This window comes from Labrus mixtus, chromosome 17 (genome assembly GCF_963584025.1).
Source record: "Labrus mixtus chromosome 17, fLabMix1.1, whole genome shotgun sequence".
Taxonomy (NCBI): domain Eukaryota; kingdom Metazoa; phylum Chordata; class Actinopteri; order Labriformes; family Labridae; genus Labrus; species Labrus mixtus.
Window position 1 is genome coordinate 19,860,518 of NC_083628.1, and position 20,188 is coordinate 19,880,705.

The following is a 20,188-nucleotide window of genomic DNA, read 5'->3' on the forward strand; positions in this document are numbered from 1 at the left end:
GTTTACTGGCAGGGGGAAAGTATGATTCAACAATAAGAAATATATCTTATTCTCAGCAGGAAGCCGTGAAGCAGACAGCCACATCTTTGTTCTTAAGTGAAGTCACTCCTTTTTTCTCTGCATGGTTTTAAGAGGGAGGCCTCCTGATTTAAGCACTTCAGGAACCTATTCCACTTTTTGAAGGGCATAAACTCATTCACGCGAAATGTAAGTTTGGATACTTTATGCTCTTTGCGATTCTGATCAGTGATTTTGAACAATTAGGAAACATCACTCTGGAGGTCCAATAAGGGATGTTGGGTCAACATTCTTTATGTCATAGTTGTTTCCATTTTAGTTTAATATGTTCAAACCCCACTTAGCCTCAACATCAATTCCTATATGTAGATTTCTAAACTGTCATTTCATGGCATCTCTTTGGCTCCCTGATGAAGGCTTGGAGGTGAAATATGTCAAAGCGAGTTAAATGGCCAAACCAGACCATGGTTGGACAAAAGATAGACTTTTTGATTGTTTTAAAAAGAGTGTCATGGGGTTTGTTTGGGGGATTTTGTAACTCTAGATGTATTCCAATCCAAAGATCACCCATGTACCAGTTTTCAGAAACACCCAGATGTTTCAAGCAAAAAGGACTGTCATTGATCAGTCTTAACATATTTAGACAATAACATGGGAGCTTAAGAAAAAGGTACAATTAACATTCCTCATAGACAACCAATGAAAGTAAACAAATACTCAAGGTGTTGATCTACTGCAAAAACTACTAAGAAATGTCTGGCTTGAAAGACCTATAAACAGTTGTGTTTACTTTAGGAACAACTTCTCACACTCCAGTCAAACAAAGAGCTTACAAAAAGAAGCTAATTTGTCACTGAATGTAGTCGTGTTACGTCTTGACTTTCACAAACCACGACAGAGATCCTTGAGTTATTTGTCCACACTCTTGTCATACATGGTTTCATATTTTGTTGGTTTCTCTCGCTTGTGTTTTGGGGAAAATGTATTTTTTAATAGAACTGTATTGGCATGGTTGTGAATCTCTTTGTATAAGAAGAACGTTGTCTGTTTTGTTGACAGTTTGGAAGTATTTTTATTTGTGCTGTGAAGTCTGTAAATGTTTAAGGAAGTTAGTCTCTGATCTTCGTATATTCTCTGGAGTAAGCCGCTGCTTTCAAGGCCGTTCCAGGTGTTTTGTTTAACAAGGAGGAGAACGGATGTTTATTGATCAGGAAGTGAAGGAGTGCCGTTCAGGGTAGAAAACAAGAGGGATTGTGGGTAAGAAGCCTGGGGATGTGTTGAGACATCACAAGGCCGCTCAGTGAATTAGAGAGGAGATTAAAAAAGCCAGACATCTCTCTTTTGTCGCATATTTTCTTGTTTTTTTTGTTCCTTCTTTAAGGAGTCCTTCATGAAGAGTATTTGTGATGGGGGGAGAGGAGGCTGAATGTATTTATTGATTTGGTTTTCTTGTTCATTTGTTTGTTTTCATGTTTTTTGGGTGACTGTCCACTTTTGTTTCTGGGCCATTTTGTTTCTTTGTTGTTTTTCTCTTTGCACTACTTACATAATGATGGTTAAATAGACCGACTATTAATAGGATATATAGATCATATACTGCAAACATAATGGAAATAATCAACGTGACATCACCCATTAGTTTCTTGACTGCGTAAATGAAGCCTTGAATTCAACATTTGGCCGTCATCATGTTGGTTTTTTCTGGAGCCAGAAGTGACCATATATGGAAAGACAAACACAATCCTGGCTCCTGTGTGCTGGCCGACAAATAAATACATTTATAATAATGTATGATGAACACATATCAATACTAGGATTTCAGTCACCAAAGAAGCTTGAGCCAAGACTTCTTGGAGGTTCAGTTAGTGCAGAGAAAGCCATACTACTTCCAAGAGACACAGCAGGGAGGTTAAATTCTGAAATGTAATTGGCTGAGCTGATATAGTATAAGACCAACCTGTCATCACTCCCAAGCCTATTAAATTAAATTGAGTTTTTCACACAATGTAACAGGTGAGTGATTTGAAAATGAAAACTGTACAGTCATGAAGCACCAAATGGACATACATGCATACATTTTATATTTCCTGTGATAATGAGTAAACTTCTGCTGTTTTCTTGAGATCTTAAATTAAATATCTCTGTATCCTGGGATTACAACGCTTGTTTTCCAATGAAAGTTAGTTCATTTCTCGAGATCTTTAGAGAACAACTGAAATGACCTTGTGAAAGTGGGATACCAGGGTTTTTATCCAAAGCAAATACATTTACTCTTTATCACAGGATACCGTTACAAAATAAGTCCTTTTAGGGCTTCCGTAGAGTGAGCTAGAGAGAGCAAAATTATTTATTTCCAGGTTGTAAACATTTAAATATCTGCTGTTGAAATGGGTATTTAAATATGGAGCTTCATGGGTATTGACACAACTTTAAAAAAAAGCCTCAAGTGGACACTTATGGAACTGCGTTTTTGTTCCACATTGGCTTCATTTTTCATCATGTAAGGATGCTGCTTGGAAATGAAAGTCAGATAGTTCATGGAATCACCAATATAGATATGATGGATGAATGCTAAATGATCAATGAGAAATATTAGATGCACAGATTGATGATTCAGGCCTTAGATCTGTTTCCTGTTAATGGCTCACTTTGTTGCATGTTAACTCGTCATGTAGATCAATCAATAACAGTTTTATGTCATCAGATTAACTGTCCCTGTGTCAGCACTCACATCAGATCGATGTTCAAAAGCAGCTCTCAGGAAATGAGTTGTAAAAGTTTGGCAGCACACTGACCTCAGGTTGGCCTGATGACGCTAAATATTATTCCCAAGTTCATTATAGGGTCACAGTTTGTTAGCCTACGTTTTCCTGGTTGTGAATCACGATTTAAATGTTGTTTTAAACAGTCAAAACTGAATATGACAACTGATAGAAGAAACATTATTATCCATCAACACTGTTTCTCAAAATGAAACGTTTGTGCTGAAGGTCAGTTTTCAAAACATAATCTGTGACACCTTCATTATGTTTTCAAGGCTTTCTGCTTCACCCTGCATTGTCTCCATTGTGGTAGCACATAATCATCACCATGCTATGTGATGCTATATCTTGAGATGATGTTGGTTTTCTCTAAAATCATCCATTATCCATCCAGACAGGATATTATGTGTCTTCAATCACCAACTACATGGTCTGTCTTTGCTCTAAAACCCAACCCTGACCACATTAATCACTCTCTTTAAAACTGTCCAAACTTTCAGAATACAATCCCTGGAAAAGTGTTATGTCTCTAAAACCATAGATCATTCTCTACAGCAATTAAATCATAACCCGAGTGTGTTAGATGTAAGAATTTACCCAAAGCCAGAGTGATATATGACTGTCAGAAACGAATCATTGTACCAAAAGCCATTTTTTAAAACCAGGCCTCTCTTTATCCTGCCCAGGTGCAAGCCTTCCAAAGCCCCAGGTGAAGACAGCGTCTTTGGGTCAGGCCAGCAAGGCTCGCTCTCCTCTGCTGCCTGTCTCAGTCCCAACGGCGCCGGACTTACCGGAGGAGGGAGGAACGAAACCGGCTGAGGATTCAGCTGCCAACGTAAGTCAAGTCAAATTTATTTCTATTTTACCAATTGTGTCTCAAAAAAGGGGCAAAATAAAAAGACCAAGAGGAAAACACATGGTTTGCATGGCAAGCTTCTTGTATAGTTTTGCTTTTTTCAGATGAACCCCACTGCTATGTCAAGAAGCCCCAAAGGATCAATGTCAAATATATCTTATATTTCAACTTGATGTGCATTCAATAGTAAAATCCTAATAACACTTTGTTTCAAAGTCGCTTATTTACATTATTTATGCAAATAGCACCAATACACTGATTTACATTCTGTTCGGTGCGTCTGTTTCTGCAGTGAGTTTAAAGGCTTTAGAGCAGATTATGATTTTGATTGCTGCCTTTCTGCAGCTGTTTCCATGTGAAATAGGAAACAGCTGTTACAACTAATTGGTTTCATCAGGTGTCTTTGAGCTCGTCTTGTCGTCACTGCAGACCAGATGCAATCCAAGGTCCGCTGCATTTTTGTATGAATAGAAAAAGTTCCACATTCTGGATCTGCCTTTAGACGAGGACTCTCAATCTCCGGCTGACCCCTAGAAATGGGTCATGGCTTTAAGTTTAAGAGACTCTGCAGTGGTTGGAAGGAGAGAACTTTTTTTAAGTTAGGGAGTAATAAAAGCTCTTTTGGATCCCAAATGGTTCTAAATGAAGAACCATTTTGCCTTTTATTATGTCAGGGTCTCTCAAACTGGAGCCAGCTCCCATCGTTTACATTAAAGAGCTGGTACATATTGGCGTCTTGTTTTTGACCGAATCATCGGTTCAAATCAGAACGCATGAAGGCAGAGACGAATACACAACCTGTATGTGTTTACATGTTGACCAACAAAGGATTTAGACAGAAAGCTGAAGCCTCGATGTGGTAAGACGATGTGAACTGGTAGAGTGTAAATATATTTATACATATTTTCACTTGATTATTTTTGTTATCTTTTTCATTCTGCTATTGAAAGCAAATCATGTTTACTAGGATGTATATATTGATTGATTCCAGGCTATAATAAAAAAAATGACAACATGCAACAATCGCAGTATCCAAAGTCATATCAGTAAAAAAACAGGATTTTTTGTTTCATTTTTTGTCACTGTTTGTCCATTTACTTCAAATCTGGTCATTTTACTGGTTTAACAATCCTCAAATAAAGAGGTGATTCCACTATTTTAAACCTCCCCTCTATTTTTCACACATTTTGTGGTCTAAATGATTCATTGGTACCAAAATAATGTGGATTTGCTCGAGTTTTTTGCGTCAGTCTGCAGCTGTGAAACAGGCTGTAATGGCTGCAAGGGGCCAACTAAGGCCTAATCCAGACGTAGGCGGGTATTTTTCTCAGTTTCAAAACATATTCCCTTCCACACACGTTCAGTTCTCAAAAACATCTTCGTCCACAGAAAAAAGCAAAATGACAAGTCCAAATGGATTGTCCTTGACATGCGAAAATGTTCTCGCCATTCCTCTGCAATGACCATTTCATTTTACAAAGTTGATCATTCAGGCGCCTCTGCTCGTCATCATAGTGGGAGCACTCATTATGTTAAGTCTGCTATCGTACCGGTGCATAGCAAGCCCAAAACTACCCCGTCTACATATAAACACCTTTCATAAAGATCTTCAACCTGGAAGGAGTTTTCCAAAAGGTGTGTTTCAAAAATACCCGCCGTTGGTGGCCTAAACCTGATGAAAGTACTTGAAGTTGATGTTTTTTCCACTGGCATGCTCAGCTTGTTTCAATGTAATGGAGCAAATCCAAACTTTTTGTAACAATTATTAATTAAGACCTCAAAATATGTTACGACAAAAAATATGGCACATGCTTTTAAAAATTCCCCATCTCTTCCCATGAGGAAATAAAAACAAGCTCAGCACAGCGGGGGGGGCGAGTGGGATGAAGAAGACAGCCGGAGGTGTAGCAGGTGTCAGATGTAGTAACATGAGTCACAGCAAAAAGTGTCCTTGAATATCCACTGAGGAGAAAAAGCGGCAAACAGATTCATAAAACACAAAAAGTAGACAGGATAGGTGGAGGGTGAAACATTCAGTCTGAGAGAGGGGGGTGGGGGGGAAGAGAAGGATGTACGAACACATACACCTGCTCAGCTTTGTCACTACATATGTTTCCTTCCCTTCAGTGTGCCGGTGGCATTACAGCTGTAGAATAAAATGCAGTTCATTAGTGAGTGTGTAAAGAGACGAGAGGAAAAGGAAAGGAAGCAGAAAATGAGGAGGGAAGGAGGAATGATAATAAAGATGAGAGGGGAGACATGAGAGAGGAGAGAAGTAGAGAGAGAGAGGGAAGATTGGAGGGGAAATGAGGAGGAGTAAGGAAAGGAAGTGTACGAGGTAGATGGAGAAGAGGAAAGGAGAGAAGGATAATATGAAAAAGGGAGAACTTGGTAGAAAAATAAATAGGAGAGGATAGGAGGAGGAGAAAGAAGAAAACAAAGGGGTAAAGAAATGACAAGGTAGAGAAGAGAAAATAAGATTGATGAAGAGAGGAGATAAAGAAAGGGGAGGGGTAGAGGGATGATTGGAAAGAGGAGGGAGAACCGATATGAGCGGAGGAAGTAAAAGGATAAAAAAATGAGGAGGGGGTAAAAATGACAGGGAGGAAGAAAGACAGAGTGGAGGGAAAAGGAGGAGGAGGAGAAACAGGGTGTGAAGGATGGATAGGTAAGGAGAGATAGAGAAGATTAAAGGAGAGAGGAAGAGGTGAAAAGACAGTAAGAGTTCAAGGATGAGGAGGTGGAGGAATCAAGGGAAGGAGGAGAGAGACAAATCAAGAGAGGACAGCAGGATGAGAATATAGAGGAAGAAGAAAAGGAGGTGGGGTTGAGGAAGGAAAAGAACGAGGAGAGAGAGAGAAGGGGACAAGAGTAGGAGAAAAGGAAGACAATAAGAACAGTGGGGGGGGATCAACAAGGATGAGGAGAGGGGAAAGATAGGAGACAAGGAAAGAAGCACGAGGCAAAAAGGAGGAGATGGAAGAGGAATTAAAACATAACAGGAGAAAGGGAGATGATTGGAAAGGAGAGGAGGAGAAATAGAGAGTAGATTAAGAGAGTAGAGGAAGGTCAGAGGGGAGGAGGAGGGAGAGAGGCAAGAGAAGTGGAGGAATGGGTGCAGGAATTACAGGAAGGAGGAGGACAGGAGAGGAGAGAAGGAGGCTAAAGAAAAGGATTTGGAGTGATGATAGTGAAGTTACGAGAAGGAGGAAAAGGGTAATGAAACAAGGAGGCGGTAAAGAAATGAGGGAGGAGGAGAAGAGATATGAAGTGGAAAGGAAGTAGGAGAATAATGACAAAAAGGATGATGGACCAGGAGGAGGGGATAGAGGTGATAGGAGGCAAGCAGCGGGAAAGGGAGAAGAGAGAGAAGAAGGAAAGGCAAAAGAAAAGAGAAGGGGGGTAGAGTTAAAAAGTAGAGGAGAGGAGAGGAGAGGGAGACAGAAGAAGGGTATAAGGTATGATAGAGAAGAGACAGGAGGAAGGGGAGGAAGAGGGGGGAGGAAAGGAAGGAGAGGGCATACTAGAGGGAGAAAGGACAACAAGGAGGGAGATAAGGTAGAAGAGGCTGGAGGACAGAAAATATGAGTAGAAGGGTGAAAAGAACAAACTGGAAAAAAGGAATAAGAGGGAGCAATGAGGAGGATTGCGGTGGAGTTGGAGGGCAGAGAGGAAGTGGAAGAGACTGATTGAGAGGAGCGAGGGAGGGAGGGTGAGGAAGAGGGCGACAAGCAGAGAGATAAATGACAGAAGATGATGTGGAGGGACACGGACATAGTTAAATATTCATATGAGACTCAATGACAAGGAGGAAGAGAAGAGGAGGAGAGAGACGTGAGGAAGAAAAGAGTACAGGAGCATGAGGTGTCAACGAGAAGAGAGGGAGGGATGTTTGAGGAGGAAGAAGGACGGAGAGGAGAAGAAGAGAGGTAGATGTATAGCCATGACAACGGGAGGAGAAGGACGCTCGAGGAGGGGCGGACAAGAAGGAGGGGAAAAAAAGGACGATGAGGGAAAGAAGGGAAAAGAAAATCACAAGAGGAGTAATGGCAGCGATAAGGAGAGGAGGAGAAAATAAGATGGAGAGAAGTGTGAAGAAAGGGAGGGAGAGATATAGGGGGGAGTTAAAGGTCAGCAGGTCTTTCTCTTCATCTGCTGTTCTATCTCTGTAATTGATCTAGTCTTTTCCCATCAGCCCCCTGGCCTATCTATCTCACACACACACACACACACACACACACACACACACACACACAACCCAGTGCGGGTGACTAATGTAAGTGCGACACAATGGTGCTTTAATAATAAGGTAACAGCAGTGATTTATTTAAAAGCAGCAGAGTAAGAGAGCGAGATAAGGATGAGAGTTCAGACTTTTCTTTGCTGTCTGTGACACTCGACTCTATTCTGCTATTGATTTCTGCTTAAGATGATGACGATCTTTAAATAACAGGTCACAAGAGTTAAGTTTTATTTCTAACACTATGAAAGCAAACCTCTCGCTGCAGGAGATTGCTTCTCACTTGATCCTGTTCATATCAGCTGGAAGTTTTTTTTAAAGTCAAGGTTTTCTTTTCTTTTAGTTCTACTTTTGTAAAAAAAAAAAAAAATGTAGTGTTACATCACATTTATTTACAGTAAATATTTAGGTTACTTTAATTACACTATAGTGCCCGTTCACAACGTGGCTGTATGCAGTCAACTGGTTGGTTGCAAAACGAGCACAAACGTAGGCACTGGTGGACTATTTCTACTGCAGGTCAAGTCATTACCTTAAAGGCCTCCTAATGTTTTTAGTAATCTTTGCTAGAAGAGCTTGTGTGAGTATCTGGCTGCAGGTCTGTGTATGTGCGACTGATTTAAAATATACAATACTGTGTGTATTGTCTGTACTGTGGGAAAATATCAGACATTTTTAAAAGTTTTACAATTTCGCTCTTTAGGGCGGCAGTAGCTCAGTCTGTAGGATCTTGGTTTGGGAATCGGATATGTGGAAATCGATCTGGTAGCTGGTGCTAGGTCACTTCCTGAGCACTGCCATGGGCCCCCCACCAGCTCAGGAGCGCTCCTGATTGGTTACATACTTTTCAACTTCTACTTATTAACTTTGACTGGCAGATTAGAGCCCTGCAGCATGTGTAGTTTAAATCTCCAAAACTCTGATTGAACTTGTTTTCAAGCAGCCGAGTTTATTCTCTCTTCCTAAAAGTTTTCTGAGCTACAAACAGTACATGTGCTCCTCTCACCGTAGTGTGTTTGGGATGAACTTGAGGGGGGGGGGGGATTAAAGAGCAGTGTGAAAGCAGGTCAGCCGGCGGACAGAGATAACAGGATATCAGAGAGGAACACGCAGCATCGACGGGCATTTGATCCCATTGATGAAGCGTTTACTGACTCTGCTGTGCGAGGTCAACAAATGAGATCAGCGGGTCACTGGGATTTGGTGATGCTTTCATACTCTGTGATTTCTAAGAAGCTTTTTTTCTTTGTTTGTGGAGAGTATAAAATAGCTCGCACAGAGGGGCTGCGGGATGAGCTTTTATGGTCTCATTCAGAGTGAGAGTGTAAGGTCAAAGAGGTGCTCAGTTAAACATCCACACGTGCTGTTTGTCCCTTCTCTACGCTGCAATGTGAAGCTCATAGGAGGAGAGAGATTTACGTCACCTGTTTAAAAGCTGAAGTACAGACTTTACAAGACAATATTCACAATGCATGAAGAAAAAGATCTTTTTAAAGCTTCTCTAAATCCTGCAACAAAGTGGATGGCTACATTAAGATAATTACTTCAAAGCATGTATGATTCATCAGACCAGTATCTGGAATGTGTTGCAGACCACTTTCAAGCTTTTAATGGATGACTTAAATGAAATTTTCTGGCTATTTAATGGTAACCTTACCGTCTGCTAATTGTCGGCTGGTTTAACGGCTGCTGCTGCTGGTGGTGAATTCAGGATGTTTAAACGTTTCTGTGCACCGCTGGGATCGTGCCCAACTGATGATTTAAATGGAGGCGATCTAAAAATCCATATATGACTGGAGGGGGGCTTTTAGTTGTCCGGAGGCAGAGAGCGGTCGGAAAAGGCTGATCTCACATGACCCACGTCTGGTCAGGTTAAAAGCTTTGACTGGACAGGCCGCATCAGATTTTCAAAATCTGGATCAGCAGGTTGAGACCTCTCCTGAGGGAAATGTTATGACTTAATACAAGATGGAAAAATAAAAAAAGGAGAACACATTTTTCACGATTCAAATGTCGCAAAAGATGTTCAAAGATTAAAAGATAAATGTTTGAAATGTTCTTAACTTGAGAAAAACAGCACTGAAGGCCAAACAGAGTTCATCAAGAATGGGTCACACAGCTTCTCGAGTATTTCCATCCATCCAACCGTTACCAGACCACAAGCTGATGTTTTGTAGGGTACATGTAGAGTATGAGATATTTATCTATCTACAAAGCAATTTTTCAAAACATTCTTACAAAAGTTGTTCTTAACGTTTTTAAAAGCTTAAATGGTTTAGTTTAAATTTTCTATAAAAAAAAAGAAAAGAAAAGAGGCAACACTATTTTCATTAAAATCGACTGATGTCTGTGAAATTTGGAAAAGTTGTTCGGTGCACTTCCTTGGTCCTGGCATGGATAGAATAAGAGGACTTTGGCCCGGTACAGTTGCACAAGCACAGGCATGCAACATGGACATGAAGTGTAATCGATATTAATATTATCGATATATAATATTATTCTTCTTAACATTTTTTTCATCAATAAGGAAAAATAACTCTGCAATTGTTTGGATATTTGATGAATCTTTTGTCATTTTTCCAGCAAAATTGCCAATTATTGTCTGATTAAGATTCCTAAATGTGACAAAACCGTCTAAGCTTCCTCGGATGGGAAATTACTTATAATTCTATTTTTTTTGGCTATTTCTAAGATCGGTCAATTTGAAAAAGATCTCCCAAAATAAATGTAATGATGAATAATTGTTGCCGAAATAAAATTAATCATTCACCATTTATTCTTGATATAGTGGTCAGGCTGAACACACAGGTTAGAGATTAAAGTTTTCACCTGAATGATTCAGGTTCAACCATTTATTTTGAGTTTGTTTTTGTTTATTTCCATGGGAGGTGTGCAGTGATTTTTACTCAGTGCATCATGTTGAAGGATTGCACATACAGTATGAAGTGCTTATGCAGTTCAAGTTACATGACAGTTTTGTGCATTGACACAATCCTTTCAGTTAAAGTGCGAGAAATATTTCCGCTGAGCCTTTATCGGTTTTCTGCAGTGTGCTGAGGAGAATATTGAATTTTTTTTTTGTTCATACCGGAAAGACAAACTCTGCATGAATGCCACGCTCAATAAAACACAGAGAGAGAGAGTGTGTGTAAGAGATGTGCACTTGACTGTCACACACAAACCCAGAGATGGAGGCACTTAAGCCAGCCCACTCAGATGTTACAGTTTGCAAAGGCGGACGGAACACACCATTACACAGCGATCACAGAGTCTCAGCAGGGTGTTAGTGCAGTCGTCACCCTGTCAGTGGATTGTATCCTTGGAAATGCATGCAGACAAGGGACGGCAACATCTCCAACGTGTTTGATGTAACCTGTTATCTAACGTGATGTTTCACACTTTGAGGACATGGATGTAAAAGAGATTTTATACATACCTACACATTCCTGTTGAGCATCTTTTTATCCTGCGGCCTTTTGTTTCACTTCAGTCAACCTGTAGAAACTCGTTGTTTTTACATTATCCATCACACTCAACATAAAGTCAGCTTTAATTTTTATCCATTACAACAGATTGAATGTCTGAGCTGCACTGAGAGGCAACTGAACTTTGACAAAGAAATCAAAGCAGACATGAGGTTCATTGAGATGGATTGGCTTTCTGCATTTCGTTTTACATCACCTGCACATAAAAAAAGAGGGGAGGAGTCGGTGAATGTACTGTAGGAGAATGATTTTAACAGTGAGTGAAAGTGCAAAATACGAAATATCTGTTCAATTATGTAATGTATGTTCTTGAAAAGCTATGAGCACTTCACAATGACTGTATAAAACATGGACATAGTGTCAGTGAAGTCACCCGTTGGTATCTCAAGAGGCGTTATGAAGCTTGAACAATGGTGGTATCCATATTGGAAACGCCATCTCAACTTAATTTTTGATGAATCTTGCAAAAGGCAAAGAGCTGGAACAGAGATGGGCCAGAAGCCTCCTGGCTAAACAGCTTCAATGCACCAACCTTAGCCCACTTGGCCATGTCTCCAGTTATGGAAGTGTATGAAAAGCTCTTAGCCTCTATATGAACAAAACGGACAAGTTATTAAAAAGTTCAACCCCTGTACAAATTTTGCTAATAAAAAAATGACGAGGCCAAAACTATTTTTTTAAACAGGCTGTGAAAAAGGTTCACTGGCATTTTAATAATGAGCCCTATGAGGGAGTCCTTTGCTTTTATCACCAGTCTCAAGTGGACACTAAAGGAATTTTTTTTTTTTTTTCACCTTCACTTTGGCTTCATTTTTTAACAAGCAAGGATACTTTTGTACTTCCTGAATTACTGTAATGTAGGAACTCTATTTGGAAGGGTTACCACAGGCAAGGCATGGACATACATCTTCAATGAATCATGTAAATAGTTTAGTAAAATAATGACTACTTTCTTCTTAGGTTATTCTTAAATAACAATGAATCAATGCACCAACCAGCAATGGCTCATTTGTGACTTACAATTTTAAAATTTTTAATTGATGCCACTTAAATTAAAGAAATAAATGGCATATTTAGGTTCTGATTAGTCCATCAATTCTTCTATATAAGTTTGCCTTAAAGTATTTCCCAGTTTTTTGTAAGTCACTCATCACAATCCACTGTATTGCACTTCTAAAAGTTACCATAAAATCCGGAATATAAGACGCACCCTGTTTTGAAGGTCTCTTAAAGAGAAAAAAAAATGTAAACTGTCTTCCTGCGTGACGATTTATATTGTGTTCAGCGATGTCTACAACGTGCATTTTCTGTGCAGTTGTGTCGCTCTTAAAGTCCCGTCTTTTTTCACGTTCGGGAGTTTGCGCTCCCACTCGCTACAGTACGGTAGTTGAGCTCTCAGCCTGCAGGGAAAGTTGTGACTTGTGAGGCACGGACTCCTAGCTTGCGAGTCGTTCTGCACGACTCTGCTCGTCACTCTTTAACTTTAATATAGGACTCTTTCAATCAAAAGAACACTCCACAAGGTTTATTTACGGAACAATATACCACTGTTTCTGTAAATGCATGATTATGACCTCGTGAGGGAGTAAAGTCGTGCAGCCAGCCCAAGACTGTATGTCGGTAGCCTGGTCTGTGTCGCCGTCTTTCCCAGCACAGCGTGCACTCAGCTTTCAATACATGATGAATGGGGATGGGTTTTTAATCACGTCAGGTCGCAGTGATAGGGGCTGGTCGCACCGGTGTATAAGACGCAGCCAACTTTTAAGACGAAAAAATAGGTATTAAAAGTGCATCTTACACACCGGATTTTACGGTACTCAGGAACAACTCCTTGTTGGGTTAGTGGTGGACGGTAATCTCAAACTAAACCACAAAAACATATAACAAGCAACATTTGAGTTACCACAAGAATATTCCCAGAGGTTTTCACATGTAATGGTTCATGAAACCTGGTCTTCTTTGTTTTTGTCTTTCAGATTTACGAGCAGGACGACCTTTCAGAGCAGATGGCCAGTCTAGAAGGGCTGATGAAGCAGCTTAACGCTATCACTGGCTCCGCCTTCTAACCTCTGATCCCAGCCCAGCCCTCAGCTATGGTCCAGTCTTGAACCCTTCTTCAGGCCTTGATGTCATCTGTTGCACATTCACGCGGGACAGCAACAGGTCAATCTGGGTTTGAAGATGCCTCTGGAATCAGACCTCCATCTGTGCTGGGTTGAGTTTGTTTGGTTTCCTCTGGTCTCGACCAGTTTTCACTGTGTGGGAGCGGGTTTGGATAGAAGGGAAACAGAAGATAAACACTACAGCAGCACAGCATCAACTCTAAGAACAGGACAGAGCTGGAGGGGCTTCATTGGGAGTTCAAAGTGAAACCCCACTGGACTCTTCAACAAACACACAACTAGACAAACCCAATGCCTAGCGCCTTGACTAGCTGACACAGGATGATGGGATTATCACAAAAAAAGAGACAGTTAATAGTCCCCTCCTGTTTCACTTCTCTGTGGTATTTATTAGCGTTCTTCTCCGCTGGGTTGTCCACAACTCAGTTACTGTGACTGTACCTCACTTCTTTTCACGACCGCTATTGGAAATATTCCTTTCGTCTTTTATTTTTCGTTTGGGTGTTCCAGCTTTGTGCAGTCATTGAAATTGGTTTGAAAATGCTACCAGAGCCTGCTCCAAGACTTAGAAACCACATTCTCAGCCACCAAAGTTTCACCGATACTTTTTTTTTCTTACTTGGGTCTGAGGTAGTCTGTTGTGGTGACTTGGCACGATCCTTACCGGTATTTCCTATTTTCCTCAATAGCTGTCATTTTCTTCTCTTCAACAAATGAGTACAATTTCACTCGAAAGAACATGACCCACAAGTAAACCCCTGTCACCTCTGGATCCTGAGTTTGAAAGAAACAAAAAGGGATTACATTTTTTTTTTTTTTGCCGGACAGAACAAAGTGTGAGGACCTACTGGACCAGTCTGAACAATATGGATCTGAATCCAGCTGACTCTGCTCTTACAGGACTGTACAGAAACCTCCTTAGACTCCGGCAGTCTGTTGCTGCTCTTGACCAAGCCTTTACTCGCCCTTTCCCATATGAACTTGAATCTTTGCCAACAAGGACTTGCATCGTTGCCAAATTCCCATCCTTGGAAACTAATTGTAATCGTCATTATTTTTATAGTCCTTGTTCAAGTCAGTCTTAACCCCAAAACATGGGATTGAAGTCAGCAAAAGCATCATCTGAGTGGAACAAATGTTACAAAAAAATCTGGATTTGGGAGGACCCATCTCATCCCGGAAGGATAAAGTTAGGATTTGGTACGTAGTGATTGATCCTTTTGACAAACTAGACCGATTTTGGTCTGAAGTTAGCTGGTAGCACTGTAGGTATGAAACGTTGAGTCGTCTGAGCACTCAACATCAGTCTCAGAAATGGAGGTATCTAGTGAGGTCTGTGCTTGATTGCTTCTTGGGTACCTGCCAGATGTGTTCGGAAAAAAACAAAAACATTACCCTCGTGGAAGCAAGATTGATACTACAAATTATAAGGAGCAAAAAATTTAAATGAAAATTAAAGCAGTTAATTGTCCAACATTTACACCAAATTCTGGAGAGCAAATTCTAGCGCTCTTGCTACCATGGTAACAGATTTGGCAGTATCGAAATGAAAAAACAACTGGGTCATGGATCAAGCTTTGATTATAATTACTGGGATAAGAGATGGTAGTGGGTGGCAGATGATGATGATACTGAGAATGATTTCTACCATTATTTATTTTTTCACCTGCGTGTTCAGTACGTGTTTGACTGAAGGTGTGTGTGTTGTAGTTGGACTAACTTTTGAGGAATCCATGTTTATTTTCTCTAAGACACACATGTACCTCCGTCAACCCGGATCTCCCACATGGGATGTTTGCAAAACCGCCACCTACACTGAGTTTACTTGAGGATGTTTATACAAAAAAAAAGGAAGAAAAACAACTTAAACTTGACAAAAAAAACTACATATGCTGCAAAGTATATTTTTACATCTGCTGTTTGTTCAAATTTAGTTTTTTTAATTGAGTTATTTTTAAAACACGTTTCTACAGAACTTCTCTGAAGGTCATGAGCCACCATGAACATTTAAAACCCCACAGCCTTTGAACACATGAAACGAAACAATGTTTGATTCAAACAACATTTAAGTCCGGTATTAACTGCTATGAAGCAACTCTTTTGTGCCACTTTTACTTGACTTACTTTTAAAAAACAGAGGGAATGGTTTGCAGAAATGATATGAAGCCTGCAGCTTTTTGGTTTCATGATATTAAAACACAAGGCCAACATGTCATAGAGCATCTGCAAATAAACTGGATTGGACACAGCAGGAAGAGACAATGGGGGAGAATTGGTGTGAGAATGAAGAGGATGTTAAGGAAGGCTTCATTTTTGTTTTATCTTCTTTAGAGGCGTGTCCAGACATTTATGAACCTGGTGGCCCAACTCAGGGGTAGCATGAAGTTGTTGTAAACATACAAAACAGTAATTTAACTTCTCAATCTCCACTTGTCATATCTACGTTTAAGTAACAATTGAGAATGGCAACATATATGTAATCTTAGTTGAATTCTTTAAGAATTTTGCGTACTTAGAAGTGTGCATGTAAACTCGCTGCACAACATCTGACCTCCAAAACAAAATATGTTTCTGTACCAAGACATGCAAGTTAGACAGTGTGCAGTGAGTTTCCATGCAAATTGACTCATTCATTTTGAGAAAATATGCTACATTGATGTGCTACAGCTACAAGTAGCCTGTTGCAACACAGCCTGGATTTTTGATTGCCTCTGTCAAGGAAATTAACCAAACAAAGTTCAAGATTTTAGAGTGGCACCTTGGGTGGCCAACCAGATTTCAAGGGGGGCACATTCCACCCGTCTGGATACGCCTCTGTTCTTAAAGAAAACATCTTGAGACAAAATAGATTAGTGAGACGTTGAGGTATAGCAGAATGAGCATGGTGAGCATGAGAGTCATCAAATCGGGTTTCAGGATAATTAATGGTAAAAGATCATATTTTCATACCAATGCAGCAACCCATTATCAAAGTATGAGTGCTCAATTAAGCACATTTCTAAAATCCAGAAGGATAGATATGTTAAAAAATGTACTTTACATTTGAGGTATAAGGCAGAAATGTGACTGAACAGGTTTTGCCGTTGGATATTTTTTAGAGTGTGCATAAAAGCCAGGAACTTAAAATGACAAATGATTCATTAATCAGCTAAGGGGAAAAAACAGGCCATCAGTATGCTCCATATTTGACTGTGTCACCCAAGTCACCATATTGTAATTTTCAGACCTTTATCTTTCTGTGATGAAAGGAGAAAAGCCCGAGGGAGGCAGAGAGAGGGGAGGCAGAGGAGGTGAATTGATATTCAGAGGTGGTTTGTATGTGCGCGAGAGGGCACAGAGGAATGAGGCCCGGAATTCATTATAAAGCCGTTTCAAATATTATGATTCAAGCTCACGCTCGCTGGGTCGTTACAGCGGTGGGGAAAAGTCGCAGGGACGGAGGGGATGGAAAGGTAACGTCTCTGTAGAACGAGCACAGGGATGAAAGGTGAGGGAATGCAGGCGGGCCGGCGGAGTGGGGATCAAACTCATCAGCTTTTTCTGGGAGATACATCCAGTCCTAGCCGAGTGCTTTCATTCAGCTGAAAGCCGCACTTCTTCTCCTTCGTCGGAGAGCAAAGACAGATGGAATAATCCAACTCAGCCAAGCGAGACTGAAATTAGATTTTCAGAAAGAAAATCCGATTTGAACATTTAATGCCAAGATACATGTTGACAGAAGACATGTTTCCTTTTGACTGTCAAAGAGTTAAGCTGATGAAATCACAGTTTAATATAAACTGTAATATATCATTTAAGAGCTACTTTTTCTAAATCATCTATTCGTTTTTCAATTGATTCCCCTGGCAGCCATTTATTTTGATGATTTATATCAAATTGACTTGCAAAGACTTCAAACTCACCCTGGATCCAGACCACCCACATCCCAATTTATTGGTCGGATTAAGAGTGACTACATCTGCAGAGCCAAAAATGTAATGTTGACAGGCGTGTATGAGATAAACTCAACCATACACATTCAACAATCTTTTGACGACTTCAAACACCTAAGATTTCTGCTCCTAGCGATCATTAAGTTAACAGATGTGTCACTTTCCTCTGATTGGGTCGGCCAAGCAGCACAGCATTTAAAGAAATGTAGACTCATAACTTCCTGCGGATTTAATCCAACATATGCAACATTTAGGCAACATCATCATCAACTGACAGGAGCAACTATTCTGTCATTTGGGTTTGAGGTTGGTCTGACTTCTGAGATTGAAGAGTTGGCTACTCAACCAATAGATCTGAACCTTTGAGCTCTTTAAGTTACATCATCTTGTTGCCTCCTCTCTTCTGCAGAGGTTTCATCACACCTGGTTTTGAGAATTAGAGCCCTCAACTTCTTATCCCAATGCTACGAAGCACACAAACCAATAAATATCAATTATTAACCTTAATGGTCGGTTTTGACATAAGTCCCGACTCGGACAGGGCAAATAGCCAATAAGAGTTTAGAATTTTGGGGTAGACACCTGAGGTGGCCAATCAGATTTCAAGGGGGGCCCATGCCACCCTTCGGGACATGCCCCTGTTCAGTTGGTTAAGGACATGCTTTGAGTTCTTTGTGGTCCAATATGTTCCTCCAACTGAGTCTTGAGTACCTCTTGGTTGAAATTAAATACTCATCCTGATTGGAAAAAGTTCAATATGTCTTTTCCCAGAGCATACTCTGTTTCTCTTTTTGGGTCCAAGATGTGGTATGTGAAAACTCTTAATTTAAAGTTCCTGCAAGTTGATTTTGATAGACTGAATTGAAAGTTGCTGCCTGAAAAGAAGGAATCTTTTTTTAAACGTGGAAGATTTGGAAAATTATCAGAAGTATGCAGTATGGTGTGCTCAAACATGAATGGCACCAATTCAATTTGGTCCAGTTTATTCCGGAGATTTGATGATGGTCACATTGAGATATCAGCCAGGCATTTTCATCCCTGCTTCAGAATTGGCTGATTTAATTGGTTATTGGAATCAGTACAATAGGTTGATTGCAAATGGCCCCCAAAAAGAAATTGGCTCAGCGGACAAATATCTGGAAACACAGATGTTGGCAACCATTGCAGATCATCAAAACTATTCGGTTAGGTCTAATAAAAGTCATGGTTCAATAAAAGATAACTTAAACTGGTTTCATCTGCTGGGTAAAAATCTTGTGCTTGACCAACACACCAACCCCCCCTAACGTTCTCCATTGGCGGACTTTCTTGCTCTTTATGCTACATTCCCAGACTTCTTGTTTTGCTATCATCATGCATATGTCAGCATTGGTTAAAAAGCATACAAAAAAGCGTAAACAGACAACTATTAAATCCACACTTTTGGAAAGTTGCTCCGCTAATTGTACTGGTATCTTCTATTTATCTGAACAGAGAATTCATCATCACTTATGAATGAAAAACCCAAGGTATGTTCCTGTTCCTGAATGGTCATAAACACCAGCTGACAGTCTCTGAAACACAAAGTGTCAAACATTTTATTCATCATGTTTCATCAGTTTTTCAGTTTTTGTTGCCGTCGAGATAAATAAGACATCCTACGTGCCTTTACTTTTCACCGTTCAATATTTGTTCTTCCTCTGTGTTTAGTCATTTTGTTTGAAGTCTTTGTGAAGTGTTAAAATGTGCTCGTGTGATGTTAATTTGTCCGTCCTCACAGAGGGAACAGCCCGTTCTCCTAAAGGTTTTTTAGTCTTTAAACAGAGAGGACTCTTTTTTTAACTTCAGTATCTGCAACATTTCAGGTGCTGTCTGTTCAAAGACACATCAGATATGATAAATCCAGTGATGATAAGCATCGCTCTGACGCTGAAAGATGAACAATCGGTTCCACAAAACTACCAATGTGTCCATCAAAATGTCTTTAAGTGAGATGTTGAATTCCCCACCCGCTCTTTGAGTGACACGCACGGTTACAAAAAAAAACCTATCCAGATCCTCCGTAATCGTTCCTCAGATTAATTTCTACTCAAACGACAATGAAGAAGTTTAGTGAGAGTACTGAGCACCTGATAGAAACAGTTTGAACATCCTCCCAAAATGAAAAATACACAGAAACAAAACATTCCAAAATAAAGCAACATTCAATTATCAGCGTGAGTAAAAAACAAAATATCCAGTTTTTTGTGTATACAAATGGACGGCGCCTCAGCCTCCTCCTGTTGAACAGAATGAAGCCAAAATATCCCCTCGACTTGTGCTGACATATAACGAATCAGCAACCAGAATCTGCACAGTATAGGGTTCGGCCGGAATAGCCTTTAAGTTGATGTCACTCCTCTTACGTTTTCTCTCGCCATTTCTGCTGTACTCACTAGCCAATACGGTGCACAGAGCGCCGTTGGAGGAATTCTCTTCCCCAAAAAATAGGGTTGTAACAACCATCATGATGAAACCAGGTTTGAGAAAAATCAAAAACTGAAACCAATGTGGGCGGGGTTTGTGACCTATACGGCAGGTAGCCAACAGGGGGAGCTCAAAATCTTTTGGCTTCACTCACAGGCAGCGGTTTTTCCGTCCATCTTAATATACAGTCTGGACTTTCACCCAAACAGAAATGTTCAGCCTCTAACACAGGAGGGTAATCTTTAGGGACTACATGGGACTTTTTATTTATTTTATTTCAGGAAGTTTTCATTTAAAATAGTTTACCTTCACACACAGAGTCTCAAA

At 40.2% G+C, this 20,188-nt stretch overlaps 1 protein-coding gene across 1 annotated transcript in view; it reads left to right on the forward strand.

Moving 5' to 3' along the window:
* The window catches only part of dcc (DCC netrin 1 receptor), a 240,628-nt gene extending 221,207 nt beyond the window's left edge, over positions 1-19,421 (forward strand). The window contains exons 28-29 of the mRNA XM_061060638.1: positions 3,467-3,615; positions 13,338-19,421. Of these exons, the coding sequence (XP_060916621.1) occupies positions 3,467-3,615; positions 13,338-13,427 (239 nt within the window). The 3' untranslated portion in view covers positions 13,428-19,421. The remainder of the gene's footprint in view (positions 1-3,466; positions 3,616-13,337) is intronic.
* The last annotated feature ends 767 nt before the right edge of the window (positions 19,422-20,188 follow it).